This window comes from Eublepharis macularius, chromosome 11 (assembly GCF_028583425.1).
Source record: "Eublepharis macularius isolate TG4126 chromosome 11, MPM_Emac_v1.0, whole genome shotgun sequence".
NCBI lineage: Eukaryota > Metazoa > Chordata > Lepidosauria > Squamata > Eublepharidae > Eublepharis > Eublepharis macularius.
This window is the reverse complement of record NC_072800.1, coordinates 56,469,156-56,494,889: the sequence shown is the minus strand read 5'-3', so window position 1 is coordinate 56,494,889 and position 25,734 is coordinate 56,469,156. Positions and strand designations below refer to the sequence as shown.

Here is a 25,734-nt window from a genome sequence, read left to right as displayed (position 1 = left end):
ATCTCCTAGAATCCCAGAGACTCACTGAGGCCAGATTAAAGACTTTAGAAGAACAATCAGTGATTGAATCAGCACCCCGCCCCGCCAAAGGCAGTGAAACATGTAGCCAGTCACCTTTGCCTCTAATTTCTGCCTCAGCCCCCATGCCCAAGAAGCCAGAATTCACTTTAGCCTCTGAGCATGTGCAGAGTTTAAAAGTCATTCCCCAAGAAATTGTCTTGGCTCCCATAGACTGCCCCCAGCCAAGCTATACACAGCCCACCGTGACTGTGCCCTCTTGCAATGACCCTGAAAACCAAACAAACAAAAGTAGAAATGCAGTTCCTTTAAAAGAATTAAATTGCTTTGAGAATCCAGTGCTTGCAACTACACACCAAATAGCTTTCTCTCAGCCTTCCCTGACTAACACCCCTGAAGAAAACCTTATGTTGTGCCTGTGTGGTTTAGTAGTGCTTGAGCTAATTCAGAGACATTTGTGTATCTGTTTCCATGTTTTAAAAGGCTCAAGCCCAAAACTTAATGAAAAGGTAGAGCCTCCAGCAGTAAGTGCAGTCAGGAATGTAATAATGCAAGTGAGCAGACTCCAGAAAGAATCCCAGTTGCTAGCAGCATCTAAAACAGACTGTTCCCACTCAGCGCTATACCCCCACCCCTCATTGAAATGGAAAAGCTGGCCAGACCAGGATTCTGACCTCCTCCCCATTCTTCCTTTTGTCCTCTCCCAGGCTGAAGTAAGCCCAAATAAATGTGCTCACTGGTTCCCACTAAGAATTTGGAAGGGATTGGAACCAGGAGTGGAAAAGCCACCTTAAGGAGACTTGAGTTCAAGTCCCTGCAGCCCCCGTCCCTTTTTGTTGTGCAGTCTTAACTTTACGTGTGTGTGAACCTGAAGCCCAATTCCCTTTTGAAATTAGATGTAAAAAGCCAACTTAGCTTCCTATAATCATTTAGTGTTTTTGTTATTTCTTGTCAGTCCTATTTTTTAACTTCATTAGGTGGGCCCCACAGTTGGGACCCTTGGGGGAAACACGGCAACCAAAGCCAAATAGGACCACCACCGAGAGTGATTCTTAATTGGATTTTAAGCCGCATGTTCGGAAAAAATTGCACAGGCAAAAGAGATTTGCTGTGTGAAAGTGGTTGGAGAGGCTTTAGCCCAAGAGTGAATGCATTTCCAATATTGGAGACACACCAATAAAGGTGATCTCTGTATTTGAAAACATTTCACCCGCCGTGCTGGTGAAGGTCCCGCATCTGCGTAGATTCGGGGTCTCGCCTGCCGGACCCACGCTTTCGCATGATGGTCGGCTTTGGCTTTGAGGGCCGTGCCTCCCCTGGAAAAGGTCCCCCAGATAGCCCAACATCCCTCTTTTACTAATGTTCATATTCGTCATGGTGAGTTGCTATACGGCGCCACCACTTAGTACGCTTTAGTGCAAAAGTAAAAGACCCGCCAGTATTTTGTAAATATGTACCCTCTGGAATATGTTATTGGGGTACGTTCGCCACGCACAAGGGGCAGCGTACCTCATTTACATAGCCAGGATCCCCCGCGCCAAGATGACCCCCGAATAACCCAGACCCAGTGGCGCCCGCAGATCTCGGCCGCCTCCGCCACTTTTCGATAAACGCTGCTGAGCACCTTCGGCTCCACTTCGGCCCTTTCCGCCAGCAGCCGCCCGCCCCACGTAATCTTTTCCCTTGCCCGTACCGCACAAGGGAAAAGAAGGGGGGGAGACATATTGAAGTTATAATGAAGCCATGCCAGGCCTTCCAGGTGAGGGCAACCCGAAAGTACCCCACACCCGTATGCTTCTTGCTCCTTATATTTTTCTTGCTCAGTGTATTTTTCTTTTGCCCGGTGTACCTTTTTTGAAACCAGAAAATGGGCCTCCCGAGGGAGTCCCTCCAAAAATTGCTAGTCCTGCAAACATATGACGAAAGCCCATTTTTAGGAAATTAAAGCGAGGGCCCCCGTCTGCAGCAACCCTTATAGTTAATGGAAGCCGCTCTTTAGTTTTTTTCCATTTTAAAACGGCAAGGCCAGGCCAAGCCGGACCGATAGCTCTCAGCCCGCAAAATAAAAACAGCCCGCCACCGAGCAAGGGGCACCTGAAGGCCACATAGCCTAGGCACCCAGGGACCCCTGGGGCGAGTTTGCATTATCCCGCCTAACGCGCAGCCGAACCTTGCTCGACGTAAAGACGTTTCCCCTCTGAAATATACACGCTTTAGAAAGAAACCTTCGCACAGGAGTTCCCCAGAGCAACAAGCTGGAAGGCTCGCTTAGTGCTCCGGGACTTCTCGTTCGAGCCCCACCTAATAGATAGTGCTGGCAGAAATACGCCCTCCTTTTCCCCCGCTTCACTTTATTTTGCTGCAATAAACTCAGGGAGCCTGTACTTATATCCGCAGGTCTCCCCGGGATATTTTCACCACAAAAGGAAAAAGAAGGCCAGGAGATGAGGCACCTGGCTACTCTGTGTTTGCTCGTACTGGCAGGCACCCTAATAGAGGGACGCCCGTCCAAATTAATGCCCTACCCCCACTGGAGATGCATCAATACACTAGCAAGGAATGAAATGATGGTCTGCAAAGTTGTGCAGCAGAGCAATATGACCACCCCCACGGATCGCACAAACTTCTGCAGTTGCGAAGAGCAGTGGATCCGACCCCCAGAGCTTGTTATTTTATGTGTGGGAGTGAAAACCATGTCCCAAGAGCTAGTGTGCTATTCACCTACTGACACAGTTTCACCACTTGCTCCAATTCCTTGTATGTTTCTTCCCCGTATCAGGCCAGCCCCCACCGCAGTCCCGGTGGTAGACAAATATACCACCCCTGCCAATTTCGAAACCTCGCCATTTGTCACTGAGGCTTTCGGACCATACTGTGAAGTTATTTTAGTGTCGGCCGCAGTATGGAAGGCAGGAGATCCCTTTAGAATGACCATCCTACTAGGCACTACTGCCACTGAGTCTGCATCTGTCACTATCACGCCCCCTTCAGGCACAGTTCTCTCCTTTGCTATAGAGCGCTGGGAGAACCTGACCTGGATTGTAAAAGAGGAAGATCTAGCCAAACACGGCCCACCCGATTGGATACTGGTTCAGCAGACGCCCGAATGCCAAACCAAGCCCCTAGTAGAGAAATTTCACCGGCTTGGGCTGCTCTTTGTAAATTTGACTCATGAACCAGGCAACTACTCCCTGCTGATCCGGACCCAGGAGACCCACACCATCCAAATTGACCCTTTGATCGCTAGCAATGAACAATTAAGCCAAGGCGGCACGCACATAGTGGGCTCCCATGTTTTGAAGACTGACATTCGAGAGAGAGTTCTAGTCCGCCCGCAAATGTCTTTAAAAGAGATCCGCATAGACTTAGCTGAGCTAAATATAACCCAGAGGCTGCCGCAGTGCGCTCCCTATCTGGAGGCCGGTAGCAAGGGTTGGAATGCATGGCTACAACTGTGGATCGATCCCTCCCCCTCTCTCTCGCGTGCCAGACGAAGCATTGCCGACTGGACTGCTCCTGCAGCCGGAGGCTTAGCAATCATGGATTCGGTCAACATTGAGACTCTCGCTAATAAGTTTGCCCATGTCACGACTAGCATCTCTGACTTAGGTAAACCGGTGGTGCAGTCCCTAAATTCCATTTCAAATGGGCAACACGAGATCAGCTCCATTTTAGTTAACTGGGAGAGTCAAATTGAAAGAGATTTTTCTCTGCTGCTCAAAGGGACACAGTCTTTTGAACGCAACGTGTCAATAGCCATGGCATGTATGCAAGCCCAACAATTAAATCAGGCTGTGGCCATGGGGCTAATTCGGCAAGCCACGGACGGGCATTTGCCCCTGGAAATTAAAAGATTGATTATGCCCAAATTGTCACCCATAGAACTGGAGCTTGAATCCTGGTGGTCTCTCGTAAATTCCTCATTCTCACCGACCACCCAGGAGCTTAAATTATTTTTATTAACGGCCAGTGCGCACGAGTCATTCCATGTGTATCCAGTCGTGCCTCTGGGACTCCAAGTCAGCGACACCGAGGTCCTCTACGCCCGCCACCCCGACCATTGGGCCCGCTTCACCCCGACCGGATGGCAGCTCGTCAGCCTCCAAGGGTGCCAGCATCGAGACCAGACCGGCTTCATCTGCCAAGACCAAGCCTTTGCACCTCATCACCCCTGTGTAGCCCCGCAAGTCGACGCCCTCAATGAGTGCCCTTTTGAGGTCGTCCGGGAGAACAGCTCCGCTGTGGTCTACATTGGGAAAGGATGTGCCTGTGTGCGAACGGCCTGCAATTTTGTGGTCCTGAACTCGTTCCAGCTGAAGCCCGTGGTCCCGGGAGTCAACCGCTGCTTCTGTAACCTGTCTTCGGTGGCAGCCTGTGACTTCACCTACATGGTACCGGTCTGGACCCAAGAAGAGATCCTGGTGGCGCCCTCCATCTATCGCTATGTGAAGCCAGTTTCCCTTGGCATCGGTCTGGAATTAATCCACGAGCTCCTGGCCCACCCGCAGCTCCACCGCACCCTCCAGAGCATCCAGAGGGACGGGGACACCACTGCTTTGGTTGTGTCCCACAACGGAAAGGAGATTTTGGATCTTGCCCAGCGGATTAAGACCACCGGCGAGCATTCGTGGTGGGAAACCCTCTTTGGCTGGAGCCCCACTGCCACTGGAATTTACAATTTGGCTTTGCACCCGATCATCGTTATTTTGGCCTTCCAAGTTTTACTATGTGCCTCATTACTTTATTTGGGCTGTTGGAGCCGCCGACAGCTCCAGCAACTCCAGCTGTCTTACCGCTTGGATCACTATAACCCTGACCTTCTTTTGCCTTAAGGGTCGTTCTTGGCGCCCCGTTTTAGCCTTTGTTTGTTTTATTGCTTGTGCTGGTATGAACTATGCTTGTATTTTACTATGTGTACGGATCCTGAACCGGCCCCATGGACGCTTTGCTGCCGGACACCGTTCCGAGGCCCTCTTGTGGACTAGGGGGGGACGTATTCTCTGCCTCCCAGCCCACGGCCCGTCTCCAAACGACCGCCAGCAGCGCCACCTCCATGAGGACTAGAACTGTGTGCCTGAAGCCCTTCTCGCCGCCTGCCGGCCCTGCTCTGCGGATTGACGCAGACAGCAAGGGGGGGTGGAAGTGTGTTTTGGAGCACATGAACTAAGCTTGCTTGTTCTTGTAAATATGCAACCCAGTCCAGCAGCTGTACTGCGGACTGAGCCATCTGTGATCTTTGTTACTCTATGGTCTTATGAATTTCTTGCCATTGCTTCTTATGAATTTTAACTCCCATGAATTTAGCCCCGAACTAGCCCCTCCCTCTATCTATCGCAAGTGCGCCCATGATCTTCCCATGAACTGGGACCCTTTTTATCACCCCCCATTAACTTTATCCCTATGAATTTGATTTTAACCTTAGGAATTGCCTTTTAACCTGACTCCCTCCGCCGAGGTAATTCTAGCATATCTATTATTTTATGAATTTGGTTTTAACCGGGACCCCTCCTGAACGGTCTCTTTTAAAGGTTATTTTATTTCTGATTTTAAGCTCGATGAATTTGGTTTTAATCTGACTATATGAGTTGGTCTTTTAATTGCAGAGTTTATTTTTCTGTCCCCTATGAGCCCTTCCGCCGCTTACCCCTCATGAATTATTTCCACGCACTTGCTTTTACTCTTGCTGCTTTTATTGGTTTTAACCTCCCGAATCATTGCTTTTAATCCTATGTATTTATGTATTTATGGTTTTAATTATCTATGAATTGTTCAATCTATGAATTGTTCAACCCTTGATGAATTGGTCTATGCCCTGCTTGCACATTTCACTTTATCTTGTATGAATTGCTTTTAATCCTGCATTCATGAATTGACCCATGAATTGCCTTTGCTTTTAATCTTATGCCTATGAATTAATCCATGTATATGAATTGCTCCTGGTTTTTAATGCTTTTAACCCATCATGAATTCCGTATGAATTACCTTCATCCATGAATTAATCAATGTACCCAAACATGAATTGTTGTTGTTTATATGCATGAATTGATCATTGCTGCCTATTACTATGAATTACTATTGCTATGAATTATTGCTATTTATTCTGACGATTGCACTTAGCACACCCCCTGGTGTGAACCCAGAGACCTGCAGCCCATTGGCTGATCTAAATTGCACTTATTCGGTTAGGTGGTTCTCCAAACTAAATTTTTGAGTGACGCCTCCCCCTCCTTCCCTTCCCACTCCTTCTTCGCTCGAAGCTCGACCACCGGACATTGCCGACCACCTCACCTTTGAAGTCAAGTTCGGAGACCCGCGTGCCTGACGTCCCGGGGTCTCCGAGGGGGGGAATTGTTGCCAAGTAGGCCCCCTCCCCTGCTTTGAAGCCTGCTATGAACTGTGTTAAAGTTTCCTGCATTACTGTTTCACTGCTGCACAAAGACTGCTTTGCACGTGTGTGTTCTGATACACGTGTCAGTTTCCTGCCTGCGTGTCAATTACCCTGCTGCAATAGACTGTGTAGTTTACTGACTCCATGTTTGGGTAACTGCACAAAAGGACTCTCTTTCTGGGCAGCCCTGCCCTGACTTGCGTCTGGACTTCCCAGTGTGCGTTTGGACTGTGTTACAAGTGTGCCCCGTGCCTGCACTGCCATCTGCCACGGACCGTGCCGGTTCCCTGCTTTGGACTGTGTTTTGTGTGCTGTCTCCCCTGCCTCCATGGAAGCCTGCCTCATATGGGCCCAAGCCGCTGCTAGCAGCCGGGCGCCTGCCGGGGAAACCTCCAGCGAGCCTGGCTAGGTGCTCCCTGGTCAGTTCCCGCCTGGAGCCTCCCACGGGTCGGTCCCCGAGCTTGCCCTCGCTACCGGGCAGCCTGCTATCCAGCCCCAGCTATGCCCAGCCGGCATCCATGTTCTCAGGCAGCCAGAAGACCCTGGGAAGAAGACTGCTTTGAGAAGCCATTTCGGCGAAGCGGGCACACCACGTCCGCAGCGAGAGCCCCTCGCCCCGCTCTGCATATCTTAGGAGCCGCCCCGGAGAAGGAACTAAGTGCCGACCATCCCAAGCACTTAAAGAATGCATCTCAAAGAAACCTCCGCATTCCAAAGCTGATGACATCAGGACAAGCCCTGTCCGCTGGAACATCCTTTCAGCCCACTTGGATTTCCCCCTCCCTCTTTTGTCCCCTCTTCCTGAGGTGTCACTTATCACAATCTGATTACCAAAGTGGCCCATCCAAGCCATTCAGTAGCCCATTAGACCCTTTGTTTTAATCTGTGAGAACCACCAAGTACAGCACCAGCCCCAGGGTACGTTTTGGGGTATTTAAGCTGGTCTCTCAGACCACTCGGTGCCTCGGCCATTCCCTATCCAGACCTCCTTGCTGTCCGTCTGTGGTCCCAGTGCTGGCATTGGGCCACCCTCGCTGCTGTGTCTCTGCTTCACTCCAGGATTGTGAGTATTTCCCTTATCATCGTTGGGAACCCGCTAATGCGAACGTCTCTATATTTCCTACTCTGTATTTCCTAGATCTTGTGTGTTCCCTGTATGATTGTGCAAGTTAGGCTTACGCTACACTCAATACACGTGTTTGGACCTTACTCCTTGTCTGCCTCTTTTTCACTAGAGTGTCTGGGATCGGGACCTCCGTAAACATAGGTTATGATTCTCGCTTAATATTAATAGTTACAGACTGCTGCAGCTAATTCCCCATTATAATAAACAGCAGTTCTGGTAACACATGTTTCATAGTCTGTTCCCTATTACCTTATGCTGTTTGACTTCTTGCTGTCTCTCCTTCTACTTGCTCTCTTTCACATTTCTCTCTGCCTCTGTCTAACACACATACCCATGAACCCACACTCATTTCTCTCACTTTTACTTCTCCAGCTTGGCAACCAAAGTATGAACCACTTACTGTGGGTAAGGACCAATATGAATGATTAGCAATACATTTATACATTTATTGATACATTTTTAGTTATTTACTTTATTTATAGTCTACTTTTCTTGCTGAAGCTTAAGACAGATTATAAGATATAAGTGCAATCAGATGGTATAAAACAACCACTGAACAATGCAATAGGACTAAGATTACAGAGTTAGAGGACAACATGAACAACAAACTGTCTAAGGCAAGGTATACCATAAACATTACAGAAGGAGAATTACAAGACAAAAAATCATTCTGTTCCATTATAAAGGTGTCCTCTTGGGCTGTTCATTCTACTACCTTCATACAGCATCAACATCACTGGTATTTTATATATTAACAGAAGACAAAAAGAACATGACACTTCCCCCAAAGATCTTGCAATTGTTAATTTGCCTGTTTGGGAGAAGCTACATAGGAAGGGCATAGTAGAAATGGAAATGGTAAGGTGGAGACGGGATAGCACAAATCTGAGCAAATGCAGGTCCACTTAGCATGCATGGGGTTTTTTTTCTCATGGGTTTTAATGGTGCTCACTCCTCCTGAGTGAGTATAAAATTTCATCCTTAGGGTTCTGGACTTAGATGCAGTTAAGTCTCCTCTCCCTATGCATTGGAGTCCCAATTTGGATCAAGCTCCACGAGCCTGGCAAATGAGTTCCCAGCAGGGGGGTTGCAGCCCACTATTGATAGAAAGTCCTCATGGCAGATGTGGACATGATGCTAGGACTGTGTGTAACTAGCCTCCAACTCTAGACTGAAGATCTCTGCTCTACAGAACCTGGAGGGAATGTGTTCTTTCTTTGATGGGATTAATTTCAAAAATGAAAGATCCAGAGGAGTTCGCCGTGTTAGTCTGTAGTAGCAAAATAGTAAAGAGCCCAGTAGCACCTTTAAGACTAACCAACTTGATTGTACCATAAGCTTTCGAGAACCACAACTCTCTTTGCCAGGCAGCATAGTTTAAAAAGTCAGAGCCAAAGGCTCTCTCAATTTCACCTCTATACACAAGGGTAGTTTAAAAAGACAGAGTCGTCGGAGGTTGCTCCTCAGAGGGTTTGTTAATTTCATCTTCACCTCCCCGAATCCTCCGTCAATTTTAGCTCCCTTTGGGGGAGATGAAGATGAAATTAATGAACCCTTTGAGGAGCCATCTCTGCTGGTTCTGTCTTTTTGAACTACCCCTCCTGCAGAGAGGTGAAATTGACAGACCCTTTGGCTCTGTCTTTTTAAGCTATGCTTCCCAGCCAACATTGCGTCTTCCTACACTTGTGCGTTCTCATATAAGATGTCTTGTTTAGAGAGACAAGATCCAAGAGAATTAACTTTCGCCATTAGATGGCACTCTTGCAACAAATGTTCTGGCCAATTTAATTTAATATTGTGGATCCTGGTTAATTTTCTCTTACGGTGAGCCTGAGTTGGCTCCTATTAACCTTTGGAAAAAATGTTTGAAGAAGGGCTTCTCAGAAAGTTCCTGGCTACTGGCATATTCATCTTCAGTCACAGGTGTCCATAGAGCTTTGACCTTTTACACGAAACTCCAGTCCTTTAAAACATACTAGTTCATGCCTAATTCATTCATTCCTCCTCCATGATAATATTTTCCTCCCTTCAGTCATGGCATGAAGGAGCAGATTAGTTCTCAATTTTTTATTAATAATGTTATTATTCAAGTAAATTTTGAGGTGACAAGTGGGATAACAGCCTCTTCCAGTTTGATTAGTGGTTAAGAGCATGGGACTCTAATCTGGAGAACTAGGTTTGATTCCCCACTCCTCCACTTGAAGCCAGCTGGGTGACTTTGGGTCATCACAGCTTCTAGGAGCTCTCTGAGCCCCACCCACCTCACAGGGTGTTTTGTTGTGGGGATAATGATAACATACTTTGTAAACCGCGCTGAGTGGGCGTTAAGTTGTCCTGAAGGGCAGTATATAAATCGAATGTTGTTATTGTTGTTGTTGTTATTCTAACTTAATGCTTTCTTCCATAGAAGTGCTCTTGAAATAGCTCCAAGAGATGGATACATATGGAAACCATTACAATGTACTTGTATGATTCTGTAATATTTTTTATTTATATTTCTCTACAAGAGTAATTCTAAAAACGACTTCCGGTTTGGGATCCATGGAGGTCTAACGCAGCTCTAAGAGCTGAGCTGTCCGTGCCGCTGTTTGGAAGGCTGGAGAGGCGTCGTCAGCCCGCAGCCACCTGTTCTCAGGCAGAGAACAGGCAAGTACGCATTCTAACCTGAGGGCGCATTGATCTCGGGCGAGGGGGGGGGGTTCTGCGCAATGAACTCTCACCCACCCTTGAGGTCCCACCCGAAGATAGGTGTGCTAAGATCTCTGCAGCGGCTCTGGAGTAATTCTTTTTGGCATAAGACCTACATGCCCAAGCCTCGGTAAAGCAGCAAGGGGAATTGATGTGATTTGATAACAGAAGCAGCGATTACAACCCAAGAAAACGTCTAAGAAGGTAAAGATTGCTATCTCTCAAAACGGGACAGTTTAATACAAGAAACAAAATACTAAGGAGGATTTAAAAACTGCAACAGATTGATTACTAAAAGTGGACGTTTCGGCAAGGAAAAATTTTAAAAAGAGACACTGTAAAGTGAAGTAAGCACAGAAAATTTATTATTGTTTACATACCTGTGGCGGAGGAGAGATAGCGGACTGTGGGAAAGTTCTAACATCGCGAGAGTTGCTGTGAACTGTAAAGGAACAGGAAGTATGTCAAGATCATAGAAAGCTTTGAGAGAAGCGGCTCTTTGTGGGCTCCAGAAGTAGAAGATCGCCATTTTTCAGAAGGGCAAACTGCGGCTTCAGTGGAAACGGAAGTAGGCCATCTTGGAAAAGGTATGGGCGAGTGCTTCATGTAAAACCATAGAGAAAAAACGCCCTACATTTTGGACAGTGTAAAACAGCTCTGGACTAGATTTAATTGATTTGGAACTTTTAAAAATAGTAGAAAACATTAGATAAGCACCACGGATTTGAGGAAGAGGGCGGACTCGTGGGGGCGGAGCAAAGCTAGCCCCATGATGTCGAAGAAGGAGTGGCAGGCGGCGATTGCAGAGGGAAATAAAGAGCTTAAGGAAATGATACAAGAGATGGCAAGAGAGTTTAAAGACTTTAAAGAGACACTTAAGACGGAGATGGCAGAATTGACGAAAGGTGTGGATAAAATACAAAAAGATTTGCAAGCTACACAGCAGAGAGTGAATGTAGTAGAAAATATGGTTGAATCTCTAGCGGACGTGCAGAAAACCGAGATTAGTGCACTGAGAGGGAGAATCGCCATCGCAGAAAGTAAACAAATGGAAAAGCAACTTAGATTTCGTTCGATCCCGGAAACGGAGGAAAAGACAGCCCGGGAGCAGATTACAGAAATTTTGGCAGTCTACCTGGGGAAGGAAGAAGAGGAAATTGCGGCTCTTCTAGATGTGGTATACAGAATTAACTCAAGATTTGCAGCTCAGAGGAAGGGATATGATTGTGCAATTTACGACAAGAAATACAAGAGAGCAAATTGTGACTAAACAATTCCAAGATCCATTAGAAATCGACAGTAAAGTGGTGAGAATTATGAAGGAAATACCTAGAGCGGTTTTGTTGGATCGGAAAAAATACAGAGAGCTGGTCCAGATGTTAAAGGACTTGAAAATTAGATATAGATGGGAAATACTGGAAGGACTGGCCTTTGAGTTTGGGGGAGAAAGGAAATTCATCAGATCTGGTCATGAGATGGACATGTTTATTAGGGAAAATGAAAAAGACTTACCAAAACGCACGAGAATTTGGTCATGGAGTGTAAAATTATATCCTGGAATGTAAATGGACTAAATTCACCTTGTAAGCGAAAGACTGTTTTCCACTGGCTATTAAAGCAAAAAAGTAACATAGTGTGCTTGCAGGAAATGCATATTAAAAAGCAAGATAGAAAATATTTGAAATGTGCAAAATTAGGAAATGAGTTTGTAGCTGCTTCAAAAAAGAAGAAAAGGGGAGTTGTGTTGTATATAAAGGAAGAGCTGCAACCTAAATTAGTGCTAAGTGATGTGGAAGCTAGATATTTAGCAGTGGAAATAATTTGGAACTCAAAGAAGTTATTGGTGATTGGAATATATGCGCCCAATGGCGCAAAAGAAAATTTCTTTACAGATTTGGGGAAACATTTAGATGAGTTGTCTTATGACCAGATAATTCTAGCAGGGGATTTCAATGGAATTACCAATATAGAAGAAGATAAGAAGTCTACAACTGTGAAAAAGAAAAGAGGAATATTGCCAAAGTCGTTCTTTGCACTAAAGGAACAAGAGACTTTAGAAGATGTATGGAGAAGGCAGAATCCCCTTTATATGACAGCTGAAGCAAGATTACTGTATGCGCAGAAATGGAAAGTGCAAGAAGTACCTACTGTAGAGGACTGGATTTACAAATTGCTGTACATGGCAGAGATGGATAAAATGACAAGAAAACTTAAAGACCTGGATCTGGGACAGTATTTGGCGGACTGGGCGAAACTGAAACAATTTTTGGAAAAAAAAATGGGATGTGAAAGGAGAACTGTGGCAGTTTGAGAACTTTTGAAATAAGACATTTTAAACAGAAGAGAGAAGTGACTTTACCATTAAGAATTTATATCTATTTTAATCTAAACTTGGATTATAATATAGCAGAAGAGGGGTGAAATTTAGAACTGATTTTTTAAAGAATAAGATAGGGAGGTTACGATAAGTAATACCTTTATCAGAGTATATGAATAAGGGAATAGTTAAACAAATATACTGATGGGGCATACTATATATACTATTATGTTGGTAGATCAGATTGTATATTATATAATGAATGTGCAGTATGGTGCTGTGTGCGGTGCCACATTGGTGGCAAGGGTGCACAGTAGGGGTGTTAATACATATTATAATGACAATAGTATATTTGATAGAATATATGTTTAAAAGAAATAGAATATGTTTAAACTAAGACTTTTGTTATATATTATATTATATTATATTATATTATATTATATTATATTATATTATATTATATTATATTATATTATATTATATTATATTATATTATATTATATTATATTATATTATATTATATTATACTGGTCTGCTATATTGACGGATATAAGATTTATACTATATTGATAGTATAATTGATAGATGTATATTATACTGATAGAATATTTGATAGTATAATTGATAGAAGCATGCTATATTGATAGGATATTTGATATATATGATAGAATACCTGGAAAAAAATTAGAATGAGCTTAGACTAAGGGAATTATCAAGTAATAAGAGGGGGTAAGGGTTGGAAAGCTGTTGGAAGTCGATAGAGAGGGGGGAGGAAAAGGGTGGGGGATAGGGTTAATTAGATATTGAGGGAATGTATGTATTGAATTTGAAAAGTATATTCACCAATAAAAATTTTCTAAAAAAAAAAGAGAAGGCAGAATCCCAAAAATAGACAATATACATTTTATTCTGCAAGACATTCTACTTTATCGAGAATTGACATGATCTGGGCTTCTAAAGAACTGGTACTGTGGACCAGAGATGTGGAAATAATGCCTAAGGTAAGCTCAGATCATAATCCAATCATGTGGAGATTTGGCAAAAATAATAAAAGAAGAGGATGGAGAATAAATGAAGACTTACTACAGTCGGTAGAGAATGTTGAGTTGCTGCGGAGAGAGACCAAATTCTTTGTACAAAGTAATTTGAATAAAGAGGTGTCGACTAATAAGGTTTGGGACACATATAAAGCTGTGATCAGAGGTATACTGATGGACTTGAACGCAAGAGCTAAGAAGAAAAAAGAGGAGAAAAGACTAGAAATTATGGAAAAAATAAAAGCCAAAGAGGTACAACTTAAGAAAAGACCAGGGAAAAAGAAAATATACCAGGATATTAGAATATTGCAAGAACAGTTGGCGGCAATGAACAACAAAGAAATAGAAGGGAAAGAGAATGAATCAGAAGTCGTTTGAAGGGGCAAATAAACCTGGGAAACACCTGGCATGGCAACTAAAAAAAAGGAAGGAGAAGAATACTATAAGTAGAATTCGGGAAGATGATAAAATATTTATGGACCAAGCAGCCATCAGTAGAGCCTTTTTTAAATTTTACGCCAAACTGTATAAAAAAAAAGAGGTGAATAAAGAATCCATAGTGGAGTATTTGGATAAGATGAAACTTCCGGTAATTTCTGAAAAATGGAAGGAGAAATTAAATGGGGAAGTGACAGAGGAAGAAATAAAAGAAGTAATACAGTCAACGAAATTAGGGAAGGCCCCGGGACCAGATGGACTAACGGCAAAATTTTACAAAGTGATGGCCAATGAATTAGTACCCTTTCTAAAAGAAGTGTTGAACGGAGCTATGCAGGGTCAAAGGATCCCTGAGACATGGAATGAAGCTAATATTTCATTGATTCCGAAAGAGGGGCAAGATGTGACCAATGTTAAAAATTATAGACCAATTTCGTTATTGAATAACGACTATAAAATTTTTGCAAAGGTATTGGCAGAAAGGATAAAAGGATGGCTGTCGGAATTCATCGCAGAAGAACAGGCTGGGTTTTTACCCAATAGACAAATTAAGGATAACTTAAGGACAGTAATAAATGCTATCGAGTACTACGACAAACACTGTGACAGGGAAGTTGGTTTTTTCTTCGTAGACGCTGAAAAAGCATTTGACAATTTGAACTGGGACTTTGTTTGCCGCTATGGAAAAGCTGCAAATGGGATAAAAGTTCATACAAGCAGTTAAAGAAATCTATAAAGACCAATGTGCAGCGATTGTAGTGAATGATGACTTGACAAAAAGACTGAAAATAAGTAAAGGTACGAGACAAGGTTGCCCTCTATCTCCATTGTTGTTTATTTTAATTTTGGAAATATTGATGATTCAGATACGGGAGGACAATGCAATTCGAGGTATAAAAATAAAGGAATTTGCCTACAAGGTCAGGGCATTTGCGGATGATATAATGTTAATAGTAGAGGATCCAATTGATAATATGCCAAAAGTAATAAAGAAAATAAAGGAATTTGGAGATCTGGCTGGTTTCTATGTAAATAAAAAGAAATCGAAGATATTATGTAAAAATATGACTAAACAGAAGCAACAAGAGCTGATGGAGATTACAGACTATGAGGTAACAAACAAAGTAAAATATCTTGGTATCGAATTAACTGCCCAAAACATAGACTTATTCAAGAATAACTATGAGAAACTGCGGATACAAATAGAGAGGGATTTGATAAAATGGAATAAATTGAACTTATCATGGTTGGGAAGAATAGCGGCAGTAAAGATGAATGTTTTACCGCGAGTGATGTTCTTGTTGCAAACAATTCCAATCTTTCGAGACTCCAAACAATTTGACAAATGGCAAAGGAAAATTTCTGACTTTGTGTGGGCAGGTAAAAAACCGCGTGTAAAAATGAAGGTGTTGCAGGATGCTAAGGAGAGAGGTGGTTTACAACTGCCCAACATAAGACTATACTATGAAGCAATTTGTTTGACATGGTTAAAGGATTGGATAACGTTGAAAAACCATAAGTTGCTGGCCTTGGAAGGACATAAAAAAATATTTGGGTGGCATGCATATTTGTGGTATGATAAAATAAAAGCGAACTCCATGTTTTTGCATCATTATATTAGGAGAAGCCTTTTTACCATTTGGAAGAAGTATAAGATTCACGTGAAAGATGGAATTCCTTCATGGGTAGCTCCGTATGAAGTAATAGATCCGAGAACTGTTGACAGTGAACAGCAATGTTTAACCTACAAGGAGATAATACAGATACAATACTCAGTACCTAAAATAAAAACAGAAGAAGAATTGTCTCCTAGTTATGGATGGTTTCAATATAGACAGATCAGAGATCTTTATAATTCGGACTGCCTAAGGGGAGGAATAAGGATGGAAAACTCAGAACTAGAGGAAATAATTTTACAAGAAGGCAAGAAAGAAATTTCTAAGATTTATAAAATACTTTTAAAATGGCATACTGAAGATGAGACTGTAAAAGTCCAGATGGTGAAATGGGCAATAAATTTTCATAAAGAAATAACAATGGAAGCATGGGAGCATTTGTGGAAGAATACGCTGAAAATTTCAACATGTACTAATATTAAAGAGAATGTCTACAAAATGATATATAGATGGTACTTGACGCCAAAGAAAATTGCGCTTGGAAATACAAATATGTCAGATAAATGTTGGATATATAAAAAGCATGAAGGATCGCTATATCATATGTGGTGGACTTGTGAGGTAGCTAAGCAATACTGGGGAGATATAATTGAAGTAATAAATGAGATTCTACAAATTCAAATAAACAAGAACCCAGAACTGTTGCTACTGATCTTGGGAATGGAAAGTGTTCCAACGCAGTATAGGACATTGCTATTTTATATGACAACAGCAGCAAGACTTTTGTATGCGCAGAAATGGAAAGTGCAAGAAGTACCAACTATAGAAGATTGGATTTACAAATTGCTGTACATGGCAGAGATGGATAAAATGACAAGAAAGTTGAAAGACCTTGATCCAGGACAATATACTGCAGACTGGGGGAAGCTGAAACAGTACTTAGAAAAACATGGGATGTGAAAGGGGAACTGTGGCAGTTTGAGAATTACTAAAATGTGATATTGTAAATGAAAGAGAGAAGTGACTTTACCATTAAGGGGGAATTTAACTATTAGAGTCTAAGCTAGCTTTATGTTTAAGAAAATTCTAGATAAAATAATTAAGTATAAGTTAAAGGGATATATATATGTCAGTATTACGTGTAAGGAAATTTTATTCAGAATATGCAGTTAATTAATGAGAATTATAACAAATATTGTAATGGATTTTTATAGAATACAGTATAATACAGTATATAATATAATTTGAATATGCTTAGAATAAGAGTTATGATATATAGTAGAGAAGAATATTAATGAAATTAAGTTGAGTAATAAGAGGGATTAGGGGTTGGAAAGCTGCTGGAAGTCGATAAGGGAGGGGGGAGGAAAGGGTGGGGGTCAGAATTAATTAGGGGATTGAATGTATGTATACATTTTTTAATTTGGGCTCACCAATAAATTTTTTTTATAAAAAAAAGAGTAATTCTAAAAACAACCCTACAGTGTTACATTCTTATTTCTCAGAAGTCTTGTCAGACCCACTCTACCTTCTGATCAAACTTTTTCCTTCTGATCAAACTTTTTCCCTTCTTTTTTGACATTCTTACCTTTATTTGAGGCATAAAAAAGAAAAGAAAAAAGGTCTCCTGCTAAATCTCTTTCCAGAACTTCCATATAGTGGACATATCTGACACGTAACACCAAGGGTTTGGACATACAGCAACTTTGATGATCAGTGATGGGTAGGATCTACTTCAAAGTAATGATATAAAACTAGTTCAAATTACTTTTACTAAAATGCAGTTAAAACTACTTTGAGGGGCAGTAAGAAACTGTAGAAACCCTGATTTTAAAGAAGTTAGTAGCTTGGCCATTAATGACTATTGTTGCAGTTATAAGACTATTGTTGCACATGTAAAGGTGTTTCCACATGAGGCAAATACAGAGAGCAATGTATCCAACACAGTCAGCTCCCAATGGCTCTTATATAGGATCCTAGCCATGAGAAATGGACAGAAAGTCTGTTGGTGGACAGAAGGTCTACCAGTGATCTATCAGTGATTTTAATCTTTTCTTCCTGTAAGCCCGATAAAGGTATAAATCTACATGATTGCACACATGATCAGTGATAAAATAAATGCACAGCTGGACCCGTCTCATGCCATTATGCAGTCACGTATAAGTAGATTTGCCACCTGGAGACCTATAAAATATGGAATACATTGTGAGTCTAGGGGTGGTCTTAGTTGTTATGGGGCTCTGGGCAAAGTTTAAAGAGGGGCCCCCTCAGCCTCCATTCCTACCCGTTGTTGCCTCACCTCTTGATGGTGGGTGGGTTGGCAGGGGCCCAGGTCTGCTCCCAGGATGCCAGACAGCTCCCAGAACAGATTCAGCCTCTGTCCCAACTGCCAACACCAGGGAGGGGCTGGGAGGCAAAAACTGCCCCTGACCCCCAACAGAGGAGGGAAAGGGGAAAGAGCAGGCTCGTGAGTCGTGACAGCATCTGCCCTGGCATGGTAGTGGCTGTAGCTCCTCTGCTTTGCAGCAGCTACACCTCAAAGTGACACAAGGAGGATGGATGGAGGCTGGGAGAACCCTCCTGCTGCAGCTGCCATTGTACAAGGGGCAGCACGGTCTGGCAATGGTGATGGACTTAAGCGGGAGTGGGCTTGATGAAATCAGGCAGCCAAAGGACCTGGCCCCTGGCCCCACACCTCCAATGGAGGAGGGAAAGGGGAAAAAGCAGGCCCATGAAGACAGCTGCTCTTGGGAATTGGTGGCTACTGCCACTGCTCCTCTTCCTCCTCCTCGCCATGACTGCTCCTTGAGGCGACATGTGGAGGGATGGAGGGATGGATGGAGGGGCTGCTGCTATATGAGCCATCCACCCATGGCTGCTGATTGCTTGAGCTGCTGCAGCTACGACTCAGGCAGTGCAGTGCAGTGGCCAGTGGCAGACAGAGGCTGCAGAGCAATCCAGGGGCCAGTGTAGGGCCACACCCAGTATGGGGCACAAGGCAGCTGCCCTGGTCGCCCTGCAGCAAAGACCACCCCTGTGTGACTCATTAAGAAAATTATCTATTATGTGTTTCAGAATATTAACACTGCTTTATTAGAATCTACCACACTTGCAGACAGTGTTTGAAATCAAGATTGCTTTTTGCAGTTATGGTGCAGAAATTCTCAGGTTTAGTCCTTGGTATCTCCATTTGAGGCGCTCAGGCATCAGGTGTTCAGTGTCTGCCTGAGACCCTGGAGATGCCATGCTGAGTCCGACAAGTGGTCTGAATTGCTTGTTGCAGTTTGTTTCTTGCATGAACTACTTTGTATTTCAGATATGATGGCCCACATAATGTTGCATTGTTTCTTCCCACACCCTACCCTTTTTTGCAGTATGAAGCAAGTATTCCAGATTTTGTGACAAGCTATGCCCGAGACCCTTTGAATCTAAAGTTTAAAGTACAGCATTTAAGCACAGGTAAGCATTTTCTGATATAAAAGTTCATTCCTAAATGATGCATTGTTTGTCATCATAGGTAAAGAAATTCTCATGTGGTAGATACAGCATTAAAGTTTGGACATCAGATTGCATTTCAAAAAAATCTGTACAATGAAGCCAGATAGATGTTTCTACAAACCTAGGTAAAGTCTCAAAACTTTAAAAAATAGTTGTGTAACCCCCCCCCCCCGCCCCCGACAAAAGAAAAATCAGTTCAACTCAAAAGATAAAAAATGCTGAATGACATTTTGCACCGCTACTTCAAAAAGCACACCACAGCTGCCTTCTGCTCCAAGTGCTCCCCCCGGCCTTAACAACTACTGGCCAGTTGATGGGGGTGCTTGGAACAGTGGGCTTTCTGCTCCAAGTCATGACTCTCATCTGTTTCTCTTCCTCTTCCACCATATGTATGTGTACACACAGGGCTTTTTTTCAGCTGGAACGCGGTGGAACGGAGTTTCGGAACCTCTTGAAAATGGTCACATGGCCGGTGGCCCCGCCCCCTGATCTCCAGACAGAGGGGAGTTGAGATTGCCCTCCATGCTGCTGAGCGGCGCGGAGGGCAATCTAAACTCCCCTCTGTCTGGAGATCAGGGGGTGGGGCCACCAGCCATGTGATCATTTTCTCCGAGGGCAACCCACTCAGTTCCACCACCTCTTTTCCCAGAAAAAAAGCCCTGTGTACACACTTGCACTGGACAGGAAAGTTGTTTGCTATTGACTCTTTCCCCCTGCTTCAAAGTTGCTACTTGGCATTGCCTTGGGAAAAAATAGGTATCACTGTAGATTTTCCTCTTCAGGACAAGTTACAGTTTGGGGTGGTTGAGGTTTGCTTTTGGGAAACAGTAGAGGAATATTTTCCCCCACCCGAGCACTAGATTGCTACTCTGAACTGCTATCATTTTTGTACAAGCTGCCATTTTGTGCCTGGCTCCACCCACCAAACCATTATCTGTGACTGCTATCTCCCAAAGCTCTTGAAAAAAAATCAGTCGCTCCTAGAAACATAAAGTCTACCCGCCCCTGCTATATAAAATACAGAAGTGACACTGAGAGAAAAGGTTAGTGCTTAACCTCTAGATGAATTGGTCCCAATCTAGGAAATGGCTAGCTCAACAGAATGCTGCAGATCTGATGCTATGTTCATAAAACTCCATACAAGATACAGGGGCCACCACAAAAGGGGAAGCAAGGGTTATGAGGGGGGGATGATGTTGTCTCTACTCCTTTCCACTGTCTAATAGATAATATTACACAAGAATCTGACTTAGTGTTGTCTAATCTGACGGGTAGAAACTCTCCAGGGTCTTGGACAGAGCAAGTGTTTCCCAGCACCTGCTACTTGTTTTGATTCTTTAGTGAACGTGTCGAGAATTGACCTTGGAACTTTATGCATGCAGAGCAGGTGCTCTGTTGCTGAGGCACAGCCCTGGGCAGTGCTGCTAATTGCATCACAGACGATGAACGCCCAGCGCCATTTCCGTGTGAAGCAGCTTCCAGGCAGGGCACCATTTTCCTATCTCTGGTCTCAAACTCTTGTTTTTAAAGCCAGCCCCAGTCCCTATTAGGAGCCATGATTTTGATGTCTGACTTTACTTATAAAAATGTTCGTGCTAGCATTGAAATGCATTTCTGAATCCTTTCAAAAGTTCTGGTAAGTTTGCTTTGAGCTTATGCAAACAACCTGAAATCCACAACAAAAAGCTAAGGACATGCATCCAGAAGTCCTTCTGGCAAGGGTATGAGATTAGCAAATGTTCTCTGCTTTATTTTTTGTTATGTTTGTTTATAGTTTTCTCAAGTTTCAATTATCTGCTTTTCGCTGTCCGTTTTGTAGATTCATTTGTATTGTGTAGGCATATCGTACTTTTTCGTATGCAATTTATATAGCATTTATACAATCAAAGTACACCATTTACATGCATAGTATGCATGCAATACAGATTATTGACAGAGATAATGATGGAATGTCAAAACTGTATCTGGAAAATTTGATTCATGAAATAGGAAATGGCACGAAAAGAAGAGTTTGGTTTGTATAAGGGAGAAGGGAAATCAGTTTGGGATTTTTTAAGTACAACAGCCGGGATAAGAAATTGAAATTACCTGTAATCCCTACCTTTACACAAAGGGCAATCAGTGTTCCTTTTGAGAGTGTTTCATATTCCTGACTTTTTTGCTCAGTGTGAAACCTACAAAGGGGAGAACAATGGTTTCTTGCATGTTGGAGCAAAATTTGTTTGCTTGGGAAGAATGTCTACAGAGGAAAATGAAGCAACAGACAATTCCTAAAATACCTCTCTGTGGTACTGTTGCACCTGTGAAATTATTGTCTGAGTGTATTTGAACAGATTCTTCTAGCTCCTTTTCAATAAGTAGATTCTGGTATAGTATTTTGATGTTCCCAAGCAGGTAGGTGTTGCCCTGAAGGATGACATAGGAATATTGCTCTTGCAATTATAACATCCAACTACAGTAATGATATAGCACTAGTTAGTAATTTCACAATTGCTGTATGCCTATGATATATAGAGTAGACGTCTAATTAAGTCTGTGTCCTGTCTGTAAAACAATAACGGCATCAAAGATAATGAAATGTCTAAATAGGCCTATGCCCTGTTTATAAAACATTAACGATGGCACATAATGTATTCTCGCTGCATATATTTTGCATATACTCTATTCACTTCTTTCCACTTTGTTTTTAGCTCCATTTATACCCCACTTTTCTTCACAATGGGAACCCAGACTTACATATATTGTTCTCTCCTCCATTTTAACCCCACAATAACCATGTGATGTATGTTAGGCTGAGAGTGAAATCAAGGGGACCCAGCAAGCTTCCACTGCAGAGGGGAGATTTTAACATGGGTCTCCCTGATCCTAGTCTGACACTCTACCCACTTTACTCCCTCCCTTTGCAAGCAGATCATCATTAGCACATGGGAAGTAAAGCCCCAGTGAGTAATATTAGACTTGCTCCTAGTGTAGTTAATATTGCATTCTTAGACTCTGCCTGCATTCATATCTCACCAGGGCAAGGGCTTATTCTGCACACGTTGGATAAGGCCCTTTCAATGCACTTTATCAATAGTTTGAGGTAGATTTTTGGTTCCGCACATGAAAAAATCCATTCCAAATGATCTATAAAGAGGATTGGAAGTGCATTGTCCAACGTGTGCGGAATCAGCCAAGCATAAATCTGGTTTATTCTGTGGCTCATATGCTCTCTCTCTCTCACATAAAACCACAATTGAAGACTTCCTGGTTTAGGAAATGTTTAATATAATTCCATTTTTTGTGATGTTTCATTTAGTTCTGGTTTAGAGTCTCAGTTACTGATGGGAAAAAAACCCCAACCCAAACTTGATAAAGTACCAACATTTAGATGTCACAACAATAGGAGTCAGATGGAAAAGTCTCCAATTGCCTCTCCAGGGGGAAGGAGGGAGGGAATATAAGAACTCTAGAAGAAACCAAGTTCCTGCTTATTTCAAATAAACTCTGGTTTGTTCATGACATCTGAATATGATTGCTAGCCTTCAGGTAGGGCCTGGAGAGCTCCCAAATTCCAACTGATTTCCCGACAACAGATATCAGTTCCCCTGGAGTAAATGGGTGCTTTGGAGAATGGACTATATAATACCCTGCTGAGCTCCAAGCCCTGCCTTCCCCAGACTTCACCCCTAAAATCTCCAGGTATTTCCCAACCCAAAACTGGCAACCCTACATCTGAGTAAAGATGATGTCTTTGAAGTCTTATCTCGTCCTAACCATAACAATTAGAATAGCATCTGAAGTTAGTGTCTGAGGCAGTGGGCTCTAGTCCACAGAAGCTAATGCTGGAATAAAAATTGTATTAAATTGCCACAATCTCCTGTTTAATTAGAATAGTGATATTAAAGATAGTCTGTCTTTTGTTTGGTTTAACTTCTTAAGTCTATGGACTTCAGCCTTTGAAAGAAGAAAAAAGAGGAGCCAAAGGAAGATTCATTACATACAAACCTCGTGAACTGAAGTGGGATTCAAAGTTAATTCTGCCCAAAGAGCCTTGGCCTCCTAAACCTTGTTCCTTTACGGTTAGTATATTATATCTCCCCCCACCCTGCCACTGAAGTTGACATTGAAGAACAACCCTGTAGCTGTTGTGACTGATTTTAAGGAGACCATCAGTTGTTTCAGCAAAACTAATGGCCAGCAAAACTAATGGCCATCTACAAAGATGTAATTTAGAAAGTATGCTTTTACAGTTTTTTGTGAAAAGTAGTTTCTTACTGATAGAAGAGGAAGTTCTTAGGCAGGGTGATACCCAGGCTGTGGTTGGAAAACTGTAACTAAACTATTCTACTGTAATTAGGGTGTTAAAAAAAGGAGAAAACTTACAGGGAGAAGTGGAATATTGGCTGACTGGAAATTATTTCTGAGTAACCATATAGCAGAATCTTTTCTGTAAATAAGGGTAATAGTGGATTTTTTTATAGAGGAATAAAAGCATTCTACAAAATGCCATGTGGAATCTTGTTTATACTTCCATTGGCAGCTGATTGCAGAATAGGTATGACTGAGCAGAGCAAAAGGGTCCTAGGATGGAGGCAGCCAGAACTGGCCGTCTTTTGACAATGCCTCAGTCCTATTGTTAAGCAAAACCAAAAATACCCGCATCAACTTACTACCTCAATAAAGTAACATATACCACAACCAGTATGTAGAACCACACAGTATTGGAGATCAATGTGCAAACTATACAATTTTAATAACAATCATCCCCAACAGTAGGAATAATATTCATACCAGTGCTAACATCAGGATACCGTACCAATAGATAAAGTGCAAGGTGCCCAAAGTGCTATTCATATATTGCACATAAAAATTAAAGTGCAAATGCAAAGGGAGCACCATATACACAAGTCCTTTCAATAAGCACTTTATCTATTGGTACAGTATCCTGATGTTAGCACTGATACGAATATTATTCCGACTGTTGGGGATGATTGTTATTAAAATTGTATAGTTTGCACATGGATCTCCAATACTGTGTGGTTCTACATACTGGTTGTGGTATATGTTACTTTATTGAGGTAGTAAGTTGACACGGGTATTTTTAGTTTTGCTTGTCTATAGTACCATGTTCTCTCTATTTGGTTAATCAGTCCTATTGTTAGCAAGCAGACCACTCCCTCATGCGAGAAGGGCAGTTTATGGATATGAAATATCATAACCCCCTTGCCAGTGGTCCCAGACACTGCCTGGCCCCAGGTAGAGTAGATGCCAGCCAGCCTGGAAACTGGAAGGTTACCAAGCCCTGAATCATAGGGGGAATGACTAACCGACAGCCCTCTATGTCCCGAAGAACAGCAGAGATAATGAGGCTTCCTGAGGAAACTCCCAGCCTAAGTATCATCAACACTGTTTTGTGCTTCCCTTCACCTATTTAAATTGATCAGGCTATTCAGCGAACAAGATAGTCTTCCCATCTGATACTTACCAGGTCATTAGGCAATACTTTTACCTATAGTCCAACTCAAATAGTCGTGGCGCACCTCTAGACTAGCCATTAAGGTATTGTTTCTGGAAGCAAGATGTCAGTTTTGCTCCAGGTTATGTTTTGCCTTATAACTGGGCTGTCCAGCCATGTGCTCAGTATGTGTGTGTTCTGGATCCAAACACACACCCTCAAGTTTGCTTGAGCCCCCTCTACTCTCTGTGAAATGCTGGTTGTTTTGCTGCTGCTCCCATGGACCCCCCCCTCCAGTATTGGTAAATACCACCCCATCCAAATTATTCTCTCTCACTTTCCTCCCTGTTTTCTAGCTAGCCTTGTATGTGTGCTGCGTGTGCTCTATGTTTGCTTGTTTCCTTTTTATCCCTCTTCTTTTAAAAAAGCCTTTCCTGTTGTACATCCCCGTTTATTTGAGAGTTCTCTAAGGGAATAATCCCGGTATACATAGATGGAGATTTCCCAGTTACTCCCTCTCGCTGTGTCTTCTTTAATGTTAATTCACTCAACTCACAAGGAGACCCTAATGGTATAGTGTTACCGTTAGGGTAACACTATAAAAAAGAATTTAAATATTTGCAAGGCAAAACAGCACCTTTCTTTCTAAAGGCCAAACCACACAATACTTTTTTTTTAATGAGTCAAGTCTGGGTTCTCTGGGCCAAGTCATTTTTCCTGAAGCAATACAGCAGCTGCGGTTAATGTCATTTTTAAAGCATTTGTGGGGAGCCAGATTCGACTCAGGACAGCATCATGAGGGGAAGGAGGGACTGCTACCTCCATACCATTTTTGCAAACCAAAATTTACATAACTTTGGAGCTGCACGTGGAACTACATGGGAACTTGGACCCATGTAATTTGGCCCTAAGGCTAGTATTTGGGGAGAACTTTCCACTCAATTCAGGAGGGGGAAATCATTAACAGGCACTCTTATTGCTTTGGCTTCACTGCCTGTCACACTTTTCAAGCCAACAAGTCCTCCATAGGTAACTAATGCTGAGAATTCTTCCTTTTCTTCAGCTTTTACTTAACAAAAAGACTCAAAACATCCCTTACTTCATTTCTCTCCTGATACCAACTTATTCCTATTTTTCTTTCTTTCTAGGATATGCTCCAGCGTATGTTTTG

At 42.7% G+C, this 25,734-nt stretch overlaps 1 protein-coding gene across 1 annotated transcript in view; it reads left to right on the top strand.

Annotated features, from left to right (window-relative positions):
* LOC129337910 (uncharacterized) overlaps window positions 1-25,734 on the top strand; it is a 44,610-nt gene that overhangs the window by 15,687 nt on the left and 3,189 nt on the right. The window contains exons 3-4 of the mRNA XM_054991918.1: window positions 19,003-19,087; window positions 23,048-23,187. Of these exons, the coding sequence (XP_054847893.1) occupies window positions 19,003-19,087; window positions 23,048-23,187 (225 nt within the window). The remainder of the gene's footprint in view (window positions 1-19,002; window positions 19,088-23,047; window positions 23,188-25,734) is intronic.